General features: G+C 39.9%; 1 protein-coding gene across 1 annotated transcript in view; it reads right to left on the bottom strand.

The window, feature by feature from the left end:
* The window catches only part of LOC117290430 (dynein heavy chain 10, axonemal-like), a 64,310-nt gene that overhangs the window by 28,599 nt on the left and 11,384 nt on the right, over positions 1–24,327 (bottom strand). Inside the window, exons 16-42 of the mRNA XM_033771841.1 lie at positions 23,925–24,085; positions 23,173–23,367; positions 22,467–22,593; positions 21,572–21,736; positions 20,246–20,521; positions 19,151–19,253; positions 18,065–18,243; positions 16,705–16,916; positions 14,888–15,044; positions 14,266–14,499; positions 13,367–13,489; positions 12,488–12,721; positions 11,315–11,541; positions 10,806–10,977; positions 10,279–10,379; positions 9,706–9,889; positions 9,016–9,150; positions 7,908–8,060; positions 7,084–7,272; positions 6,403–6,549; positions 5,667–5,858; positions 5,106–5,224; positions 4,330–4,624; positions 3,520–3,777; positions 2,416–2,679; positions 1,608–1,823; positions 612–764 (exon numbers count right to left, since the gene is read on the bottom strand). Coding sequence (XP_033627732.1) covers positions 612–764; positions 1,608–1,823; positions 2,416–2,679; positions 3,520–3,777; positions 4,330–4,624; positions 5,106–5,224; positions 5,667–5,858; positions 6,403–6,549; positions 7,084–7,272; positions 7,908–8,060; positions 9,016–9,150; positions 9,706–9,889; positions 10,279–10,379; positions 10,806–10,977; positions 11,315–11,541; positions 12,488–12,721; positions 13,367–13,489; positions 14,266–14,499; positions 14,888–15,044; positions 16,705–16,916; positions 18,065–18,243; positions 19,151–19,253; positions 20,246–20,521; positions 21,572–21,736; positions 22,467–22,593; positions 23,173–23,367; positions 23,925–24,085 — 4,971 coding nt within the window. The remainder of the gene's footprint in view (positions 1–611; positions 765–1,607; positions 1,824–2,415; positions 2,680–3,519; positions 3,778–4,329; positions 4,625–5,105; positions 5,225–5,666; positions 5,859–6,402; positions 6,550–7,083; positions 7,273–7,907; positions 8,061–9,015; positions 9,151–9,705; positions 9,890–10,278; positions 10,380–10,805; positions 10,978–11,314; positions 11,542–12,487; positions 12,722–13,366; positions 13,490–14,265; positions 14,500–14,887; positions 15,045–16,704; positions 16,917–18,064; positions 18,244–19,150; positions 19,254–20,245; positions 20,522–21,571; positions 21,737–22,466; positions 22,594–23,172; positions 23,368–23,924; positions 24,086–24,327) is intronic.

The following is a 24,327-nucleotide window of genomic DNA, read 5'->3' as shown; positions in this document are numbered from 1 at the left end:
TCTGGATTGGGCTCGATTAGTTTTGTTGGAAAGGGGCTGCCAGAAGACTACGAAAACAACTCAGGGGAGCTTAAGGTAGTAATTGATACATGTAGTCCTCTTAAAACAGTCTAGATTGTATGATGGAGGGAAACATAAACCAGGCAGGGAGTTCCACAGAGATGCAGTAGGTGGAATAAAGCTTTTGAAATGGTCCTTTGCTCTCACCAAATAAATAGTGCATGGGTGGGAAGAAGCAGAAAGCCAGGTTTTTATGCTCAAATACCCTTATAAGAAGAACCAGGTCAGACACACTGGTTGCACATTGACCAAGGAAAATACTTGTAGAAGAGACAGAGGCTGGCCACAGACCTCTGGTGAAAAAGAGGAGGTAATGTTGTTCCCAACCCTTCACCAACAAGACTAACATTACAATTCTGCACTCTATCTAGTAAAAACAACCGACAGGCAGAAGCTCCGGCCCAAATGTGACAGCAGTACTCCGTTAGGGGACGTATAGCTGTCTCAAAAAGGTAGAGAATAGCATCAGGAGGTAAGAACTTTCCCAAGTCGCAAAACAAAACTGCAACCTAATTTGCATGTGAAATCCTGATCAATCTATGTACACCTACCTGAGGCATGTTCATGTCATCCATGAAGACCAGTAGACGACGACCAGGGGGTGGGCCGTACATGTCCTTAGTACGCTTCTCAACATTGGCCTCTAGATTACGCTGGACATCCATGGAGGTGGTTCTTGATGAGAAGTTGATGTTTAGGATCAGCTAAAAAAAAAAACGTTGGTTTTTATTAATGCTGTGGTCAAATGACATACTGAACCTAGCTGGTTTATGGAGTGGTGTGCTTTGAAAAGACCATGAAGGAATGATTTACAATAAATACAAAACAAATACATTAAAACGTATACCAGACACCAGGCAGTTAGGATTCTCAAACATGGGTTGGAATCCCTACCGAGTGATTTGCAGTTGAGTACTTAAAAATGCTTTGTCAGATTTTTGGCCGATTTGACCCCAAAATTTGGATTTAAAATTCAATAGGTATTTTGATGGGGGTCGGGAAAGTTACAAGCTTTCATTTGAGCCATTGCTCGAAAAAGTCCGCCAATTATTAGTAGCAGTGAAATAAAGTGCTCAAAATTAGTTTTTGTCGGGATCCCGACAATATATTAAGTGACCAATTCTTATGTGTATTATAAGAAACGTTTTAAATTTTTGTGATGGTTCTTGACCATTAAAAGTAAAAGTTAAACTTTTTTTCGTTAGAGCGGGTGATACTCTTTGAAATACAATTCACTCCAAAAAATCTATGTTTTAATGTTTGGGGCCAAAAATCTGACATAGCATCTTTTAAACACATCAGTGTAACGTTAAAAACAAATACAAAAATGTTGTGAATTATTCTGATTCACTCTGACTATACTTGTTAATGTTCATGTTAGTCCATTTGTGTTTTTGCTTTGTTTGTCTGGGCATGCTACCACAAGCTCTGGCTTTTCTGGTTATGCCCTCCCCCCCCCCCCCATTTCCAATTCTCCTTGATACTGTTCTGGAAATAAATGTCTTGAAATGAAATGAAAAAATGAAATGAAGACAAAACCTCCTTACATTTGTCTCCTGATCGATGTTTCTCAGGAAGTCCTGAATGGTGGCCGTCTTTGAGGTACCGGTATCACCGACGAAGAGGACTGGCTGCTTAGTGTGAACCATGAGCTCCAGTAGCCAGGTGTTGCGCACCGTGTCCAGGGTAGGGACCAGGATCTCGTAGAACTTCCTCTCCGGATCGTGGATGTACTTGGGGACCAGTCTGGACCAGGGGATCCACTGAGAAATGGGACAAATTAAATATTAAATTAAATATATTACTTTCAAGTAAAACAATTCTTTGGAAAACAATTTTATTTCAAGGTATGTACATCTCTAAAGGCAAAGTTTACCATTGGTTTATGGGGCTGTTCAAATGTTTGAATACAAATTTAGATATATACAATAAAAATTGGTCGCGTTTTTGAGATATCACCGCAAATCTAACAGTAACACTATTCAGATTAAAATTTTGGGTGATAAAAACTGATATCTTGTGACACAACCACAATGAAATGTGAAATGTTTCTCAAAATGCTTTATCGAAAGCTGTTGTAGGTTTCTAACCAAGAGTTTTTATTGCCATTAATCTTAAGACCGATTTTGTTCCCTTTAACCCTTGGGTTCTAATCCAGAAGGGTTTTTTTTTTTCAAATAATTTTTTTCCCCTAAACAATAAAATCGTTGCAACGCAGCTCTAGCAGATTTTGAGAAAATCCAGAAAGCAAGTAAAAAATCCAGAAAAATCAAAATTATCAAACCATTAGTTTAAATCGGTTTCTAATAACAAAAAAACATTAATAATAATAGTAACTAAAAATAACAATAGTACCTTCTTCTTTTCCTGGTCAAAGAAATATTCATAAATAGAGTCCAGCTGACCAGGTAGCTCCCCAGGCCCAGCATCTGCCGCTTCATCCGTGATGGTCGGCATCGAGGCGATGTATTTGACGTAGCCGTCGAACTTGACCTGGCTCTCCTCGATGAGGGAACCTCCTAGTGACCAGTAGAGGGCCTGGATGAAGATGGCTTCCAAGACGTCCGATTCTTGCTCCTTGGTGATCAACGCATCCAGCATCTTGCTTAGTTGGGTCACCTGGTTCATTTTTCAAATTCAAATTTAAACTCACAATGTTTGTTTCTACAAAAATGAAGGAATTAGATCACAATGAAACAATAAAAATGCTTTTTAGAGTTAAAAAACTTCTTCTTGAAGCCTTAAAGGAACATTACAGAATTGGTTTTTCTAACAAAACAGTTGCTGGCAGTGTAAGCACTTTATGTAATCCACCATATACATAAACTGACAAACCTGTATAGAAGTTTGAGATCGATCAGGCGTCTGGGTCACGAGAAAATAGTGAAAAAACGATCACGCGTTTTGCATGACATTGATGCAAAAAAAAGAAGAATAAAACGCTCACTGAGCGATAAACTCTAAACGCAAAGTTAAATTATTTATTTCTCATCAAATATGACATTTCAGGCAGAAATATTTCAAGGGATGTTTTCTATTATCATCATCATTAGACCGTGTAAGTTTTATGTAAATCTGTGATCTTAACGATTTTGTTTTCTTACCAATTCTGTAACGTTCCTTTAAGTTGTTGAGGGCATCTCGAAAGTTGGAGTGGTATGTACATTCTAATTGTATTGGATTATTCCAGCACATGTTCATGAACAATTCCATTGGACTGGTAAAATATTCCATAGGAATGTTGAAAATACTAATGTGTTAAGCACTCATGTAGACTACTTCCCCTAAATGCTTGGTCCACATACAATAGTTTACATGTTGAACTTTTTGTACACAATTCTTACTAGTTTAGACTCTGTAAAAAGTCAATTCTGGTCCAGTATAGATTTTGGGTAACATGCCCCTGCAGTCTTGTGGAATTTTACACCCCAAATTCAAGCCCTCATTTCAGATACATACCATGTTGAGATTAGTCAGTGGGACAATCATCTTCAGTTTGTCCCCTGGCTTTCCATCCAACATGCCCTCTAAGATCAGCTCGATGCCCCCAGGGACGTACTTCTGGAACATCCTCATCAGGTCCTCTTGCTCCGTCTTGCTGGCGCGGCTGTTGATCCACTTCTGCCAGAACGGCATGTAGCCGAGGTTCTTGGGGTCGACAAAGACCATACCACAACGGGAGACAGTGGCGGGGGAGGCGTACTGAAGATCAGACACCTGGTGGTTATAATGTCAAAGTTTGAGGATAAAAATTAAATTGAAACAAATTGGTAGTAATAATAATATTCACAGCACTTATAATAAAAGCTAACTCAAAACGCTTATAATTAGTTTTTTTTTACAGTTTAACAATTTTTTTTAAAGAGTCAATAACACTGTAATCAACACAGGTTCCCATTTACTCCTGGGGAAAGAGAAGCACTTACAGCCAACTGCCTTGGTCAAGGACACAAGTGTCATGACTAGAATTTGAACCTAAGCCCTGATGACTTGGATGCACTAGGCCGCACAGCCATAATAATGTTGGTTTAGTTAAAAAGGGATTTGAACCTGCGACCTCGTGCCAGCACTCTACTAACTGGGCTATCTATAACTCTAAGGACGGCGGTTAACCTTTTTGTCAATATCCTTGTTTTGGGGTGCCTGTCAGAAGCCATACAACCGTTAACTTCTGTATAACCAGGCATCACTAACAAGTTTACGATACAATCTGGAAAGCACCAGCAGTATAATATAGTGAATAAAAAGTTTTAAAAACTCATTTCCCACCTCAAAGAGCAGAGCGCAGTGTTTCTGCAGCCTGATTCTCTCTCCATTAGCCAGAGTCAACAGTCTATTGTCGTCCATCACAGAGTTCATGTTCTCCACCCACAGGGCGTCGACATCCCCGTCGAACACGATGTACTTGCGCTCGTTCTTGTCCGTCGGTCGGTTGATCTCGCGGAAGATGTTGGAGAGGAGACCGTCCGTCCAGTCGCGGGTGGCCGGGTCTAGGATACCGTACAGCTCGATCACGCTCATGGCCTTGGCGTTCATGATGTACAGTTTGGTTTGAATGCCTAGCCTGGGATGGAAGGAGGAAGGGGGGGGGGACCACAAGAATGTGATTGAAAGCCATCATCAAGACAGGGGTTAGACTCTGGGATGCAAATTTTAGGAAGGTAGTTAAAATGATGGGTGTGTCCACCTTTTGGCAACATTTTACTGCGATCCACATTTTACTACAGTCAGGCATTTTGTAGAACATTTTTGACTCCACAAAAATTATGGGCCGTGTTAGTTCAAAAAGTTAACAGAAAACCACTCAACTTTGAGGGATATTCAAGTGCATCATTATTTTCTACTTTCAAACATCCTTCTACTACATTCATTTTTCATAGCCAAAGCTCTTGATCCGTAGGCAATGGGTCCCTTTAAGGTACAAAAGCCTAAATCCAAGGCTACAACTAAAGTAAGAAGTAAAAAAATACAGGTGAAAACTGTAAACACAAACAGAGAAACTGGGAACATTGAAACTAACAGCAAGGATGACCACAGCTACTTACTTCGTTTGTGCCTGTGCAAGTGCATTGATAACCACAGTCTTGCCACCACCAGTTGGTCCAACCACCATTGTTGTGTGTCTAGTCAACATCGTCTCATACATCTGTACTACTTTGTCAACCTGCACGTAATGAAAATTACAATTTCAATCAGAACATCAGGTGATTGCTTGCATACAACCATTGACTGCTTCAAGGGCTACATGCTAAAAACTGTGACTTCCCAAAGGGGATCCCCAGAGTGATAGGCTGCCGATGTTGAAAAAAAAAAAGCTTGCAAGCGCAAAAGCTTGTGAGCGTGAAAGCTTACAAGTACGAAGCCTGCTTACAAACATTTATCTTTGGTTTTAAGAGCCTGACCCTGTAATCTGGGGCAATCTAGATGGTTCTACATAATTTTATCTTCATGTTTTTATGAATTTGATCTTCATTATTAAAAAAACATTGTTTTTGTTTGTAAATTTTTTTTTATTTCCAGTAAAGATAGAGAAATCTTATTCCTGGTTTAGTATTCCTTTGAAGCAAAGCCGAGGAAACATTTTGTTGAAAAAAAAAAACTCTTACCTGGTGGTCAAGCATAATGTAATTCTGTTCAGTCAGCGCTGCCTCCACGGCGTCGTTGAAATTGGGATATCTCACACGAGGGCAGTCTAACCCAGGGAAGAGATCCGAGATGAGACCCAGGAAGAGGGGTACATCCTCAAAGACAAACTTGGGGAGGTTCATGTCACGTAGAGCTCTCATTAACACTACATCCTGGGGGAAGGGGGAGGCGGAAGGAACACCGGATGTTACATTCATATTCATATAGTATAAATCACAGCATTTCAAGATAAACTTGAAAAGTCAAAGTATGCAATGAAAGTAAAAATTTAAGCCAGATCAGCTTTGAGACTATTTTCAACCCTAGGTGGATAACACATAAAGTTAGGGAGGTAGTGCTTTCTGCTCTACCAGCTGGGCTTCTGCTGGATGATACCGAAGCCTACATCCATATGGACTGTAAAGGGGGTAACTCTATTCCAGCCCTAGGAGCAGGTGGCAACGGCCCCTGGAAAAATAGTTGATTGTAGCCCACACCTTGAAGTGGCCTTCAGGCCTTGTGTATCTGGTGACTTGCATATATATAATAATAAAAAAAAAAGAAAAAAAAAAGAGACCTATCAAACAATGAAAACATGCGTGCATGTACTCGCCGCACGTAACTCCCAGCCACTGATAGTTCTTCCTTTGACCAAAGCAAGGGCCCTGTTTGAGCTTGTGACGTCATACGTCAGGGGTCTGAAACTTCTTTTCTTACCTCAGACAGATCTGGGGATCCTCTCTTGAGCTCACCGGCCATGACCAGTACAGACTTGAGGGCACGCAGTCCAAAGTCATAATGGTACTGTTTGGAGAGCTGTTCCTTGGCCAGCTTGTACAGAACTGTCATCTTCTTAGCGAGGACCTAACACGAGACAATGTGAACAAAATATTATTAAAATGCTGTAAATGTCACCTTTGAAAAAAAAAATGGGGATTATTTAACAGCAACATTAAAAAAATATGTGTTTCTGGAAAAAGAAGACATCCCTTTATAGCCTTCGAAAAAAAAGACTTTGCTAGGGTCCAAACATCAGGCCGCTAAATATTTGTTTGTCAATTATACCATAGGTCCTTTAGGCTGGAAAGCAGTTTGCAACAGCAAATTCTATTTTCTAAGCCCTTTTGGTGTGAAATTTGAACAATAAATCAAACAATCTTGTGTACAATATTCAGAGAAAACAGTTCCCCAAAATTGTTTTTTCTTCTTCTATTCGAAATAAGAAGAAGAAGAAAACAAACATGAACGAAGTCCCTAACAAAACTTGAACTGCTACACACTGGTTTCTTGGAAATTGGACAGACAGATTATTATATTTATGGATGGTGTTTTTATTAAAAATAAACCAATAACTCTCCTGAAAAAGAAATTTATGAACAAATTAATCGACAGTCATACCTTGGCAAGAATGAATCCCTCAGAGAACAACATGATCTCACAGATCTGACCGAGATCCGGTACGATGACGACGACGGGTCTGAACAGGGCCTTGACACTCTCTGGTAGCTCGGTACGTCCAGCGTAGCCAGGGTTCATGGTGATGAAAATACCCATACGATTGTCCATGGTGATTTCATTGCCTTCAAACTGTCAACGAATATGCACCAGCAAATTACATCAGCGAATACAAAATCTTGATGCATCCATTGTTTACAAAAACACAAAACAAAACGGGGAGACCGCCAACAAAGGGCTAGATTGCTCAGTAAATGAAACTCTGCCACTTTAATCTGGAGGTCACAAGTTACAAGTCCAGCTATAGCAAATTTTTAAACCCAATCACAAGTGTTATGACCGGGATTTGAACCTACATCCTGATGAATTACCCAGCAGTAAGCCTGTGTGCACAAAAACTTGCTAAGCACAGAAAAGTATTGCTTAGCAGAAACAGGTTACCAGCCAAAATTGCATGAAGTTTATATTGTTGTGATTTGGTGCCCCACTCGGTTTTTGCTTAGCAAAGAAATTTGTCAAGCAGTATTTCTGCTCAAAAGTTTGTTTGTATTGTATTTTAAGATGACTACTTCTTATGATACGAGTCCAATACTTCAAATTCCTGTGATTGTTTTTAATCATTGGCTAATAAACCATTTATAATTCTAACTCTAATTATAAAATTGGGCCCAGAACCTTGAATTTGAAGCTTTAAACCACAAGGCCATGACACCCTACGACGTTGGCAGACTTTCTCAAAATAAGTGGACATTGAAGATGTTACCGACCTGGAACTTCTTGAGGTTGTGAATGAGAGCGTTCCTAATGGTCTGGATCTGGGAGGAGATGACTGACAGGACAGAGACGTCGATACGGTTGAACTCATCAAAGCATCCCCAGGCGCCGCACTGAGCTAGACCCGAGAAGATCTTACCAACCGCCTGGGGAGAAAACATAATTATATAAACTATCAAATCTAAAGAATTAAATCGTTGCGGTACCCGCCGATAAAATATAGGATTCAAACTGCCTCTAGCTATCGGGCAATCTCGGTGGTCTAGTTGGCAAGACACTGCTCTAGATGCAAAGGTTGTGGATTCGAATCCCACCCAAGTATTATGCCTTTGATTTTGTTGACAGAGTAAGTACCGAGTATACAGTGCTAACACACATCGGTGTATATGGATAAAACCAAAAGTTAATAAATCTAAAGAAGTTTTCAGTAACACTATGAAGCCTGTGGTTTTTCGGCCTTGTTTACTTGTTTAACAAAAAATTCAGATGTTGGCTGCCGAGCTAAGCCAGCCCAATCTGCAACAAGGCAGTACTTTTAAAAGCAGCATCCAGGGTCCAGCAGTCTACTCAAGACGTTCAGCTATCAACCGCAGGTTGTTTTCAGAACCCACACTACTCAAAATGAGATTTTCACATGTTTCCACAAACCTCATCTAATAATACTTTGACAACACAAAGTTTGACATCCTACAAATTAACTTAACAAGAAGTGAGCTTTTGAATAGAAATTTTGAACTGGACAGACAGAGAAGGATATAAGCGACATTAACTTGGCTTCAGTTTAAGATAAAACAGTACTAAAACAAAACGAATGAATGAATGAAAAAATATCAAAATCATTGAACAAGAAGTGAGCTTTTAAAAGTTTTGAGAAAAGATGTAATATTTTAACCTCTCTTAAAAAAAAAAAAAAAAGTAGGAACATTTTATTTAGTAAAAGGGCTGACCAAAATGTAGGCTTTAGAACATCATCCAGGCTATTTCATCACAACTTTTCGGATGTTTTCAAGGACAAAATCAAATTACATCTGTAGCCTAAAGTAGGAAGACTATCATGCCTGAAATTTACAAAGAGACAGAGAATAATATGAGCAACCTTACCTTGTAATCCATACCCTCACCACAGTTCGTGACAACACAGAGAAGACCCAATGCCTTGGCTAGATCCTTAGTGGTCTCAGTCTTCCCAGTACCCGCTGGGCCTGCAGGAGCACCACCAAGCTGCATGGACAAAGCCTACAACCAAAAATCACAATAAATCCACGGTAAGTTTTACATCATGGGGTCAAAGAGCATTTACTTCGAATCATGCATACATACATATCAGCATTTATATCAGGCGCGTTTTTCCCTACAGTTACAAGGTGCAAAGCGTCCACAGAAGATGCGACAAAAAAAGTCCAAACTCAAGATGTTCCTAAAGTCAAATAGAACAGTAAAGCATTTCTGTATAAATGAGTCTTAAATAGTTTCTTGAAGTGTCCAGGTGTAGTTGCATGGCGCAGATGTGATGGTACTTTTGCTGTTCCTTCATTGTGGAACAAGTTACCGGATCGTATTAAACTTGGTTTCCATCGCTGGCTTTGTTCAAAACTTCCCTCAAGACTCGCCTAATGAGGACTGCATAAACAATAAACATTCCCCTCTATAGATCCCTTGCACAATGGGCAGCGCACTTACACGTGCCTTACATCTTGTCTTTATTTTGAGAGTCAAAATTGTGCACAACGGTTTTGATTCCCAAATTGATGAAGAGACAGATAACAAAACTTTCAGACACGCTTCCAGTACCTGAGTAAGTGTAAGATAGATTCTGTCGGTCAGCGGTGTGATGACCAGCCGACCGTTCAGTCCCATGTACTCGTAACCATAGCCGAAGGTTCCCGTACACTGTCTGACATTCAGCTCGTCTGGTTCCCTGTCCCAGTAGAATCGCAGCTGGCTCTCCCATTCAAACTCCCTGGCGTCTAAGATACTGAAATGAGAAAGAATAGACTGGTACCTGAAAATCTGAAAACTTTTAAAAAGTGTTGTTTTTATTTACATTTTTTAAATGAACACCATTTCAGTCTTTTGCATGATTAAAACAATATGGATTTAGAAATTAATTTCTGTTGCCCCCCCCCCCCATCAAAATAATTAGTCTTTGACTTTTTTCTCCTCTTGAAATTGTGAACTTATTTTATGGTATTTCACAGAATGAAGGGAAGACATTAAGTATGAAACCAAATGTTGGGGCTATAATAAGGGATTAACAGAGTTGCAACAAGGTCTTAAACGGCCAGTTTCCACTGGCCATTCAGAACTAGAGTTCAGCAACTAGACGACAATACTTATTCTAGTCACTGTTAAATCAGCGGTTACCTGTCTCTGACGAAGCCATCGATGATATCTCTGGCATGTACATCAATGATCAGGACACTGTTGTACTTCTTACGATCATTATTGGACAAAGGGGATCGCACCTGGGACAAAGACAAAATGAAGATGAGTAAATGACAAAAAGAAAATGTGTCATCTCATTGACATAGCTGTGCCGGGAGTTATAAGGGTAGCTTCGAAAGAGATGGACAAGATCCAAAAGTACCAAGATCTGGCCAAGGAACTTTGTAAGATTTGGCAGGTGAAAGTAAAAGTAGCACCCGTGGTGGTTGGAGCGCTTAGAACCATTCGGAAAGCACTATGGAAACATTTAGACAAAATAGGGATAAATGTGAGAATAGATCTGTTACAGAATGCGGTGCTTTGGGGAACAGCAAGGATCCTGAAAAAAAAACCTCAAGATCTAAAGTTACGGAACATAGCCCGACTCGAGGAGTAACAGGCACAAAGGAAAATGTGATCTTTCTTTTACATGCTGTGATAAAATGAAATAATAACACGATCAATACCTGAACCACAAGATCGTTGATCTGTTGATGCATCTTCTTGGCGTACTTCTTCATCGCCATCTTATCTCCTAGCTTGATCACCTTATTGAAGACGTCTTCTACTTCCCACGTCCACCAGACCTGGTTAGTGGCTAGGACGATCATACCCTGATACTTGTACATCCATTGCACCCTGAAGAAGGGAGAAAAAGAAACAACAATAAACAAACGTTTCTCTTGCATCATATGGCTGATTAAAGGTGTAGGAATTTTTTTTCTTTTTTTGAATAGTTCATCAGTTCATTCTGTTTCATCTTGTATTAATGTAGATAAGACAAAAAACACGGTAAAGGGGGCAAGTCTTGTTAGCAGTTATTTTGCTGAGAGTATAGAGAAATGTTGTAGCTTGAACTTGCCCAAACAAATTCTGTGTGTAGACCAATATCTAGATTAATAGTAAAGGGGGGAGGTCGTAAACAAAATCATTTTTAGCATCTCTTCGCAAGCTGCTAAGTGATTCATTCACGTACCTGTCGATGTTATCGGCACAGTATGTAAAGACGGCCTCCTTAGTAATTAGCCTGTTGGTTCGTCTCATCTCTACCAGGACGTTGGTCATCCAGTCCTCTACGCGTCCTTCGGCCGGGATGTTCTGTCGGAACTCCATCACTTCACCCTCGGCCGACACCATGGCAGACACCAGAGTCTCCTTGTTGTTGCCTTCTTGTAGACGCAGTGAGGCGATGTTGTCATACATCTGAGATTAATTGAGAGTATATATTGCTCTTAATTAAAAAGTGAGCGCTGGTAGCATAAACTCATGGCACATTGGCTGCGTTTGATTTGCTCACCCCCAAGAACCCTTGTTGAGGAGCAGGTCACATGGGGCTGACCCGAGGTGAATGGCGTCTTGATGAAAGTATATCAATGGCCACCATTGGTTCATTATTATTTTTGTATAAGAAAGTTTGACACACATTTTCACCCTTCAAAACAAGCATTCAGGTTTTTAAAATTCAAAGTCAAGTACTTTTGAATCAACACGGGCTTGTAAAATAATTGAACGTTGCTGTTTTAATAATAATAATAATAACACAGCATTTATAAAGGCGCGCTAAATCTGGTGAAAAACCATTCAAAGGCGCCGGTCAAGATGGAAAGAGGGAAAATTCTCAAGTGTTGGGGAAAGCAAGTGTGAACAGGTGTGTCTTAAGTTGATGCTGAAAGATGGAGATGTCATGGATTTCCCTGAGGTTTTCAGGGAGTGAATTCCAGAGCCTGGGTGCTGTAATGGAAAACCCCCTGTCCCCGTAGCTGGCTAGACGAGACCGGGGAACAAGGAGCATGTTGCTGGTGAATCTAAGACCCGGTCTTGTAGTACGGGGAGTCAACAGGTTTTGAATATAGAGTGGGGCTGAACCTTGGAGTGCCTTGATAGTGAGAATGATTATTTTGAATTTATTATTTTGAATGATTATTTTGTTTTACCTTGAGAATATTTATTTTACAGTCTATTTGTGAATCCACGGACATAATGCACACAGTGAAAGTAGTTATGGTCAGCTGACACAAGAGGCTTTGCTGTGAATGCCGGGTAAAGTTTGCGTTTGATTAGTTCATGTCAGGGGCTCCCCCCGATGAGCTCACTGGGGTCTACCCGGGGAAGCTAATCTTACGCAGCCAATATTGAATCTAACACCAACCTTAATGATGTGCTCCTGAACGCAGGTTGGGTCACTGCTTCCCAAGATGGAGAGCAGCTCGTCATCCGAGATGAAGAAGAACCTTGGGAAGGCATTCCTCTTGGAGTCCAGGTAGTCGTTGAGACTCTTCTGGCATCGCTCCAGACCCGTACTGATCATCTCTAGATCCTGCAGGCGGTTGGGGACGTGGCAGGCATCCTTGATGCGGGGGTTGGCCGTTGTGTCTTGCATGATCTGGGGGGGTGGAGCAGGTGAAACGAAAATTAATGATGGAAAGAAGTAAAAGAAATTCATGACAATGTTCGAAAAAAAAGTATTACAATAAAGGATGCAACTATTAAGTGAAAAATTTCAATAGGGGTTGAGTTTGGGTGAAAAAAAACATAACACTGCAGGGCTTGAAGTTCAACATTTATACTGGACAAGCATTATTTTGACCAAAATAAAAATGAGAACCGAGTGTTTTAAAATGCTTTTTTTTTTTTAACGACACTTACAAAAAGACTTAAACTAATCTCATTTGTCTGATGGGTATGGTAAGCACACTGCGATTTATTGGATTCAAAGTCCAAGTCAATATTTGAACATCTTTTCATTTCGTTAAAAGTTTTAATGCAGTGAAGAAATACTATGAAAGTGTCAAAAACAAGACCACCGGACTTGTCCAGACAAATTACTGGCCCAATGCTCATATAACTGGCCTTCGAGTCGTGGACAACCACTTGAAATTGTTAAAGAGCTTTTGCTTGATAAAACCAAAAACCCAAAACAAACACACAAAAAACATCTATTAAAGCTTTTGCTTATAAAAGCCATTAGGACACAATGTTTTGGCTTGAATAAGGCAAATATTTCATATAATAATGCTAAACTATGTACCTTCTTGAATGTCTTATCGATGGCGTCAAACTTCTTGGCCTCTTCAGGCAGCTGGGATCTGATGTCACCACCGATGAAGATACTCTCCAAGTACATCCATTTACGCTGTACAACCATCCAAACCTAGCAAAATAATTAGGGTAGAGTTTTACACTGCGTCAAAAGTTGGTCAAGAAATATTGGAGCCGTTTGCGGCTGCTCGGGGCATTTTGGTACAAGCCGCTTGCAGCCGCTATGGTCTCTAAAGGGTTAAATAAGGGAATCAATGTGTGGTGAAGAGGTTTTCAACTAGTGGTTTAATCCCAACGAGGCCTGGTTCTTGATAATTTTACCGTGACAAAGTCGAGGTAAATTATCAAGAACCAGGCCTCGGCGGGTTCAAACCACTTGTTGAAAACCGATTCAACACAATTTGATTCCCATTCTTATATATCTTTACGGTAAAAAAACATCAACACCTTTGGTCACAAGGTAAAATAAATGCAAAAATTATAATTATTCAGTGTTTTCTTTCAACACAACACCCTCCAGCTATGAAATGGTTAGGCCCTCGGCCCGATCGGGTAAACAACTCCTTATAAGGAGATGCTGTGCGCGTCACAGGCATCGCGTGATATTGCAAAACTGTTTCAGCCGTTGCTCTCAACCAAAAGGAATGAAGAAACTGTCTAATACACACAGGTGCAAGAACGCGAGTCACGCCCATGTTATAACACTTTTTACTCTGACCAATCAGAATAGATAAACTGTCTTAGGTATTTATGAATATAAATTTTCAGGTGAACAAAGACACATTGGCTGAGCAAGACATGCAAAACTGCGACCTGCGATTTTTCGATTGAAAACAGAGAAACCACATCCCTGTATTAAACAGAGCTACCAGTGTCTTGGAGACTCACCTCCAGAACTTCCCCAATGAGTGACAGACTCTTCTCCCAGGTCTGGACGGTGTTCAGGAAGGGACCGATGAATCGAGATGCGGACATGCTCTGTAGGTTCATGGAGTTATCGTCCAGGTTCTGCAGGACCTCGTCCACCGCCCCTAGGATGTACCCTCTCTCCTGGGTGCCCTTCATGTACTTGTTGACGTTGAACTTCATGTTGTCCCAGACGTCACTCACTTCCTTGATGCCCTGCATAGACAATTCTTTAGTTGTTAACGGGACGGGAATTTCAACTTTGAGAGGCCAAGGCTGTTTTTCACTTTGCAAAGGGAACTTTTGGTTAGAAGTTAGAGGTTAATCACTCCGGAATTTTGGCAATGTCTAAAAAACACTGCCGCCTTTCAAAACGAAATTATCAGAGGTTAGTTTTCTTGTATTTATATATGATTCTTGTTGTCTATTGTTGTTATGCCTGTACTCATTACGTGTATGTATTCCCCTTATTAACAGGGAACACGAATTTCATGCTTTTTATCATGACAATAAAATATTTTTAATCTTCAATCTTTAAATAAAACGAAACTGACTGGTTCCCAAAACCAAAAGTATACTTTGCCTTTGGCAGCAGTTACTTTACCTTTTCAATACTCAATTCCTTAGAGGCGCTGGTGACAATATCCCCAATGACGTCTTTGTAGTTATGCAGCTCCATCGCAAACAGGTTCTCCAAGGTGAAGGTGTCTGGGTTCATGTCAAATGACTTGCCTGTCTTCTGCATCAACTCCTTCCAATGTCTGTCAAGGGGTCAGAGGTCAGTAGTTAGAATAATTAAATAAATAATAATAAACATGACATTTGTATAGCGCCTTTTACCAGAGGATGCAAAGCGCTCGAAAATGAAAAGAACAGAGAGCCAGAAGGGCAGGGTTGGGGGGGGGGGGGGTACACTTGAGAAACCCAGATTACATGCGAGCAGAGAAAAGATGAGTCTTGAGGGCCTTTTTAAAAGGGGTGAGACCAGTTGAACTTCTAACATGAGCGGGAAGGTTATTCCATAGCCTTGGGGCAGAGACAGAAAAAGCTTGGTCACCAGCCTGTTTACGAGATTTGGGAACTTGAAGACATCCTCCGACAGAGGAGCGAAGACAGTACGAAGAAGTCTTCCTGGTATGAAGTAGAGATGAGAGGTAACTCGGAGACAGGTTGTTGAGAGACTTGTATGTATGAACAAGAGTGCGGAATTGAATGCGTTTAGCAACTGCGTTAAATCAAACTCCAAAGGACTTTTTGGGACACCAATTAAGTAATTCTTGTTTGGTTTTTGGTTTTTGCACCTTGTGAACCGTTTTATGGTGCTATGTTAATGGGTGTAAATTTTAAACTTGGCTCTGCATATCTTGCAGATAAAATAGATTGCGCTTTCAGATGCCCTCAGGTATGTGAGGCACAATGTAACAACTGCCTATTATTATTACTTTTACATATCAAATTTTATAGAATTTATATGAAAACAACTGCAGGAAAATTGCAGGGGACTTGGTTTGAAGGATTAAGAAATTTTTCTATCGAAGAGTGCTATTGTTCCTGTAGCTGGATGCCACCATCACATTGATCTTTCTTTTTCTCCTTAAAGACACTGGACACTATTGGTAATTGTCAAAGACTAGTCTTCACAGTTGGTGGTTCTCAACATATGCATCAAATAACAAACCTGTGGAAATTTGAGCTCAATCGGTCGTCGAAGTTGCAAGATAATAATGAAAGAAAAAACACCCTTGTCATACGAAGTTGTGTGCTTTCTGATGCTTGATTTCGAGACCTCAAATTCTAAACTTGAGGTCTCGAAATCAAATTCGTGGAAAATTACTTCTTTCTCGAAAACTACGTCACTTCAGAGGGAGTCTTTTCTCACAATGTTTTATACTATCAACCTCTCTCCATTACTCGTAATCAGGGGAGGTTTTATGATGATAATTATTTTGAGTAATTACCAGTAGTGTCCACTGCCTTTAAAGCCATTGGACCCTTTTCGGTAAACAGTATTGTCCAAGGCCAACACTTTGTATATCACAACTTCTATATCAAATAACAAACCTGTGAAAATTTAGGCTCAATCAGTCATCAGAGTCGGGAGAAAATAACAGGAAAACCCACCCTTGTCTCCGCACGTTTCGCCATGTCATGACATGTGTTTAACATAAATCCGTAATTCTCAGTATTGAGAATTGATATTGCTTTACTGTTTTCTCAAAAAGTAAAGCGTTCAATGGAATAATATTTCAAGAGAAGTCTTTCACCACTACCTTCTGTAAACCCTGTAAGTTATTTGTAAATCTGTGAACTTTTTTTTTTTCTGTACCGAAAGGGTCCAATGGCTTTAAGCACCTTGCATCCTTTGGCGCTGTATAAATCCAGTTATTACCATTATAATTTATATTTGTCTAATATTGTCACCTTTCTCTAAGCGCCTCGTTCTTCAGATCCACAAACAGCGGGATGGCATCTTTGAATTCCTTCATGCGCCCCTCTACCATGTGAGCAGTGGAAGTACTCTTCACCTCTCTGGGTAGTTTCTTCAGGCCCTTGATGAAAGTGTCGATACCGTCCACTAGATGGCTGACGTTCAGGTTTGCCCAGAGGGTCTGAGCCCACTCCTCACGGGCAGCCTGCAAGGGAGAGGTAGAGGAAATGGAGGGGAGTGTATAGATTAGATTAGATAAAACTTTATTAAAGGCAGTGGACACTATTGGTAATTACTCAAAATAATTATTAGCATAAAACCTTACTTGGTAACGAGTAATGGGGAGAGGTTGATGGTATAAAACATTGGGAGAAACGGCTCCCTCTGAAGTGACTTAGTTTTCGAGAAAGAAGTATTTTTCCCACGAATTTGATTTCGAGACCTCGAGTTTAGAATTTGAGGTCTGGAAATCAAGCATCTGAAAGCACACAACTTTGTGTGACAAGGGTGTTTTTTCTTTCATTATTATCTCGCAACTTCGACGACCGATTGAGCTCAAATTTTCACAGGTTGGTTATTTTATGTATATGTTGAGATACACCAAGTAAGAAAACTGGTCTTTGACAATTACCAATAGTGTCCAGTGTCTTTAAATCCAAAGTGGGAAATTACATGATGTTGCCTCTCAATAAGCATAAAAAAAAATATTAAAAGTAAACATCAACGCACAAAAACACAGTTAAATTCCAAATTATACAGACTGTACACAATTTAAAACAAACAAACAAAAACAAAACAAAGACACAATTCATTGTCCAGAAATATTAATAATGTGCATGAGAAAATTGTAAAATGTCCACTCCCCAACAAAAAGACAAGATTAGAATTCATGTAGTATACTCTACCAGGTCTGTATGCTTCGATTTTGAAAAGGCAAGGGCAAAAGGCATTTTTCTTTCTTGTCTGAAGGGCACTTTATCAGAAAATTGTAAATTTCTGCTGGAGTATTTCAAGGGCATTTCAAAACCCACATATTTAGATCAGTCTAAGCTTGTTACAGTTTCAGCTATTTCATCTCACTTAAATTTACATCTTTTAATTTTATCATACTTTGTTATGGTCATTATATAGTGTATTATTACTTTCATGTCTCAGCGCTAAGAAACCCTGTATCAGGAGCTATATAAATGCATGTCCTTATTTTTTATTATTATTATAAATGTTGATGTAACCCTCCCCGGGGTTAAGGGGTTGTGTTCCAAGTTGGAATAAAAAACAAATGAATGAAAAAATTATTTTGGAAAAATCCTGCAATCAGGAAAACCCCCTGAGAAATCCCATGCGTGCACTTACCTTCTGCTGTTTGTAGATTTCATAGATCTTATCCAGTCCAGTCATCTCTTTCTGTACTTGGAGGAGTTCAGGGTACATGGTGATTGACAGATCAAAGAGCTTCTCAGCGTTGGCGAGCTCTTGGCGATCTTTCTCGTAGATGGACAGCTCCCTCTTAAACGCCTCCATCAGCTCAACGCCTGAGAGATGGAAATACCGAGGGTTGAACAAGAAAAACAGCAATGAGATTGTATAATAATTTGGGGGGCTAATCATCTTTACTCGCAGTTAAGAGCTGAATTGCGAAGGACGCGGCTACAACATGTTTGAGAAGCAGGCATGCAAGGGCGCCTTTGGCTGCCAGCCACATCAACCCATTATGACCATGGAGCACAGCCAAGATCGAAAGTGTTTGAATTTTCCCGAGGGAGGAAAACCAAATGGTCTGGAAAACCCTTGTGGCACAGCAGAGAACCAACGCACAACTCAACTCATATATGGCCCTGACCGGGAATCGAACCGGGGTTACTTTGGTGAGAGGCGAGCGCTTTACGCACAAGCCAACCATTCCACCCAAAATGAAAGTGAAACTCCAGAAATAAAATCTTCTTTTTAAGTTCTATTTATAAAATACTCTAAAAAAAATGAAAATCCCCCTGCAACAATTTGTTATAAATACAATTTTGATTGGTATATAACTAAATTTAATTTGTATACAAAATTGTAAAAACCTTTGTTTTTACCATTCATCCCCAAACTTATGCAACCATTACAGGTTAAGATAAGTAAATATGGTCCTTGCTCAAAGACACAAGTGCCATGACAGGGATTTTAACCCCAACTCCGATTATTTAAGCATCATAACTTTAGACCAATGCAGTAGACCGCTCAGCCACAACACACCACTTAACTGTAACGATTTGTACATTCTGGGAGCTTCAGTCTTTTTTGTTTGTTTTTCATTTTTGATGCGTGCAAATATTGCACAGTCTACCGATTTAAAAATTGTGAGTTTGTCTTGTGGAGTCTTATGTGTTTTTTGTATTAATATTACTGGACTCAACATCGTGCCTGTTCTTGGAGTAGTTACCGAATAGTAATACTCACCTTTGTCCAAGTTATTCCCCACAGCTCCTGGCCCTTCTAGTCTGAATTTGCTCTGGAAACTATTTAACTCGGTACTGAAATTGCTGATCTGATCTTGGGTAATCTGTGGAGAAAGAAAGAACGGTTAGTTTTTTTCTTGACATTTCTTGTCTGGGCAGTCTGGTGCAGTGAACTTCTGAGCCAAATTTCACAGAGTAGAAAACATTGCCTAAAGATTTTCTGCACAGGAAAATAGGAAGGATGCCAGTCACGGATTCTACATGTGACATGGTATTTTGTCTGAAAACCTTGTTCTGGTAAGCATAATTTTGTTGCGCTTAGCTACTTTTTCTGCTTAAGGAGCTTTATGAAATTTGCCCCTTGTTGATTTCTTTGTAACCAAAGCGTTCAATACCATTGTAACTTCAAATGAACAGCCAGAAGGTAAGAATAAATCCTTTTTGTCCAAATTTTGTTGCAAAGATAATCGGTTTACATTTTGATGTCAGAGCAACAAGGTAATAATTCACTTTGGCCAAAAGGTTGTATATTGTAAACTTGTAAATTTCACAATTTACTCCATTGGTTTTGGGCTTACATCCAAAGATACAACCCTATCACACTACTAGGAATCACATTTGTAACACGGTTGTATTTTTTCATACAACCTTATTGCATTGATTCTGTGCTTACATCCACAAGTTTTTCACAAAGAAATTACTTTGTTACTCAGGAAAAATCAAGCACTGACTGTGTGAGCACTGACATGAAAACATTCTCCCAGCCGTGACACTTGTGTCCTTAAGCAAGACACATAACCATTGCTTCGTCCTTCGGATGGGACGTAAAGCTGTTGGTCCCATGTGTTGTGTAAACGCATGTAAAAGAACCCAGTGCACTTATCGAAAAGAGAAGGGGTTCGCCCCGCTGTTCCTGACTGGATTGGCAGCATATTGCGCCACAGCACCTTGTAAACCATTACATGGTGCTTAAAGAATAGGTCTTATATCTCAAAATTCGCCCCACTCCCTGCAGTAATAATACCTGGCACTTTGTATCCTTTGGCAAAAGGCACGTTATAAATACGGTTATTATTATTATTATTATTATTCCTACCTCAGTGAATTTCTTCTTGACCACAATCAGGCTCGCATCCACGTGTTTAGACTCCAAGAACAGATCATCCCACATCAGTTTGAAGTTCCGGCACGTCTCCTTCTCTTCGTCGCTGACCTCTATCTTGTACATCTCTAGGGTGCGGTAACGCTCCACGATGTCCGTGATTCGCATCTCAACGTCCAGCGACATGTCCTTGATGTCCGAGATGATGCGCAGGACAAACTTGAGATCTTCCAGGGTGTTCGGAGTCTTCTTGAGGTCTGTTGATAGGGTCTGTTTTTATAAAGCAATGTGAGAATGTTAAACATGAAAGATAAGCAATTAACATAAAACAATTTTTTTTTGTTAAGTGGCTAAGCACAACAAAGTAATGCTTATCAATTAAGGTTACCAGCCAATCTATCATGCCGCGTGTACAATTTGTAACTGGTATCCTGCTCATTTCTGCTAAGCATTATTTTATACTTTAGCTCTATAATAAAATTGGGCCCAGGTAATATGCATTTTGAATAAATAAACAGGCCTGGAATTACACGGAGGTCACGAAGGTCATGGTCTCAATGTCCACTACAGTGTAAGGCAGTTTCAGGACTTCAATTGCAACTGCTGCGATGCCTTGGGCGGCTTTTGCAAAGATCCAATACAAATTTGCATTTCCCTCAACAAGAGATTGAATTTAAAGTGGCCCTTACTGGAGAAAAATTGCTGTGCCCCTTCAAGCATCAAGAGCAAAGTTCAAGGCCACCTATTTGATACATGGGATGTAATAATATACAAATATTGAGTGGCTCAGAGTGGAATGGGAGGAATATTTTCGCAAGGTAAAATTTGGACTGTTCCATTTCACAGGGCGAAGCCGAGTGAAATGGAACAGTCCAAATTTTACCGAGCGATAATATTCTTTCCATTCCACGAATTAAAGCCACTTAATATTTGTTTTATATAACCGACATATAGATCCTTGTCATTTGATGTATTTTAAAAGTATAACATTATGAAAAATCACACAAATTACTGACATCCAAAAATCATATAGCGTCGGGTAGCGGCAACAATGCACAAATTGGATCACAACCTTTTGCACAGGTGCTCCTTTGTTTTAGCAGCGGCGCTATACTGCTCAAAAACATTGGGAACAAGGATGATCCTAACTGTTGAATGGGAAATGCTATTCCCCATGGGCGAATAGGTCTTTATGATCGCCGGTGCGGATGGGAGTAATAGTGAATGTCACGTGAAGTAAGTTCCACCAATCAAATGACAAGGATCTGTATGTTAGTTAAATAAATCCAAATAACTGCCTCTTATTACTATTATATTTACCTGTAACTCTGTCTTGAGAGCATGGAGCTCCTCACTAGCTGTGTCTTTGAGTAGAGTCCCCAGTGACTCAACCCATTTCTTAGCGTGGTTTCTGACAGTGTCAGCCAAGAGTCCCATGTGTAGGCGGATACAGTCCTGGTCCTTAATCTTCGGCTGGTTCTCCACCTGTAAATACACAATACAGATAGTTTTACCCAGGGCCCAATTTCATAGAGCTGCTATGCACAAAAATTTGCTGAGCATGAAATTTCTTCCTTGATAAAAACAGGATTACCAACCAAATTTTCATTTGTTGTATGATGCTTCTTACTGATATTCAGCTGCAGTGTATGCTTGTCCTGAAAATCACATGGAAATTTGGTTGGCATTCCTGATTTTATCAAGGGAGAAATATCATGCTAAACAAATTTGTGTGCTTAGCAGCGCTATGAAATTGGCCCCAGGCCTCGAATTAACCTTTCTCTATGAATTAACCCACGGCACCCACAGCAATTGATGTCGTGCCCTGTGCTTTTGCTGTGGTGCCCTTCGCAAGGTTCAATACAGTTTTACATTTTCCTAAAGGCCTGTTTACCTTTAGTCAACTTCATTTATTATTTGTTCTGTGTAAACTGAGCATCTGTGAAGACCAATGGACAGCTGGCCTTAGCAGCTGGGAAGATTTGGCAGGGATTACTGAACAAGAGCTACAGCGAATGCAATAAGCAAATGAACGAAACCCAACAAATCTCAGAACCCCGTAACAAAAAGCACAACATACTGAAACAAAAGCATGAGGAGTTTCTACAAAGTGCTTTTAAAATTGGGATGAATTTATAATAGATAAAGTATTTTTTTAAAAGCTTCTGGCCAGGCATTTTGGTGGATGAACCAAGAGATTCTCAGTTGGGCTTACCTCTTTGGCCAAGTTGGAATAGAACTGCAGTTTGTCATCATAGGCCACACAGGTTGGTTTCTTGCTAGCAAATTTCTCTAGCATGATGGTCTTGTCTAGCTTCCATAATGGCCGATATCGCTTCCATCTGACAAGAAATAATCAAGCATCAATGAATGGTTGTGTACTTTAGGGGTGAAATGACACATGGTCTGAGCTGCGATATAAAAACATTTCATAGTACTGTTCAGTAGAAGATGGTGACTTAGAAAGAAAACCTTGTATCGCTAAGAACCAAGTCATCTTTTTTTTTAAGTAAGGAAGTTCCATGACAGACGTTATGGGGGAAATATAAAAAAGTAACACAGTTTTGAAGAGCGAAGACCAAATAGTAGTCATATTTGAGCGGATTGGAGGGGTGGAGAACCCAATTTCCTAGAACTGTTTAGCAGAAGATTGTTACTTAGCTAATAATTCTGCAAGTAGTTTTGACGTGCTTAACAGCTTTGTGAAGCTAAAACCAGGGTCCAATTTCAAAGAGCTGCTTAAGCACAAAAAGTAGCCAAGCCAAAAAAATAAAGGCTCACCACAATAAGGCTACCAGCCACAATACTATGTGAAATACACCATTTCTTACTTAGTCTCCCCCAATTTTTGACTGACACAAAATTTGTCTACTTAAGCGGCTTCATGGAATGGGCCCAAGAATATAAACCACTCCATTTACCTGTTGAGGTGCTTGGTGTGGTTGGTCAGCGTCTTCTGCATTAGATTGGACGCCTGTACCACCAGGTCAATGATGGTGCCGTCAGCTGAGATGTCTGAGAAGAAACTGAAGATGAACGGCTCGTCTTCACCCTCGACATTCTGAGGAGCTGTCTCGATGCAGGTGCCGTGCATCCAACGCACAAAGTTTTTGGACCTGAGTGAAAAGATACAGATTTAAAGAATGGTTTCTGGGTTGTAATCCTCTATTTTTAAATAAATGTTACACAAAACACAACCACCCAAAGATTCACACTTAACTTACAGGGTTTAAAGATAATGATGGTAGAAAGATTCCCTTAAAATATTACTTGCTGATGTGCTGTAGTTTTCGAGAAATTAGTAAAACAGTTTCACAAAAGTAACTACTGAGTATACCGTGCTATAAAAAACATCGGTGAAAACGGGTAAAACCAAAATGAACCTTCTTTACATGCAAATGTCTATCTATTAACACAAAAAGCTTACTTAGCACAGAATAATATTAACACATTACCAGCTAAACTTACATTAAGTTTGCGGTGTTGTGGCTAGTGCACCACTCAATTTTTGCTTAGCAGAGAAACAGCTTTTTGAAATTGAGCCCAGCTCCTTTTACATGTGACTCAGAGTTCCCAACTAAAATCGGTAGAAACAGTTGGATCAAAGTATCAAGTTCCATTGAAATGTGTAGGAAAGTTTAACATCAATTCACAGCTCCAGTCTGGTACGTACCCTTCTACACAGTCTCTGACACTCTGCATGGTGAGTTTGTAGATCTCATTGGCAGCGGGCGCTAGAATGATCTCTGGTGCTGTCAGCATGGCGTCGATCTGGAACAGCGGCTTGTTGGAGGTCACTGCCGTGTTAAACTCCGACATATTACGAGTAATCAACTGAGAAATGAATCAGATCAAATCAAAACAGGGTTTTAGATTCACAGATGTATGATTCTTGAGAATAACTTAACATTTACTACTCTTAATAAACAAATCTTTGATAGACCTTTAATTAAGAATTTAAGTATATGGTTGTATGACTTCTGACCGGCATCCCCAAACAAAGGTATTGAAAAAGTAGGGATACTGCCAAGGAAGGCCTAGAAAGCCCAGTTGGAGGTCAAAGGTTAAAATTCTGC

Source organism: Asterias rubens, chromosome 5, assembly GCF_902459465.1.
Source record: "Asterias rubens chromosome 5, eAstRub1.3, whole genome shotgun sequence".
Lineage (NCBI taxonomy): Eukaryota > Metazoa > Echinodermata > Asteroidea > Forcipulatida > Asteriidae > Asterias > Asterias rubens.
This window is presented reverse-complemented; position numbering and strand designations above follow the sequence as displayed.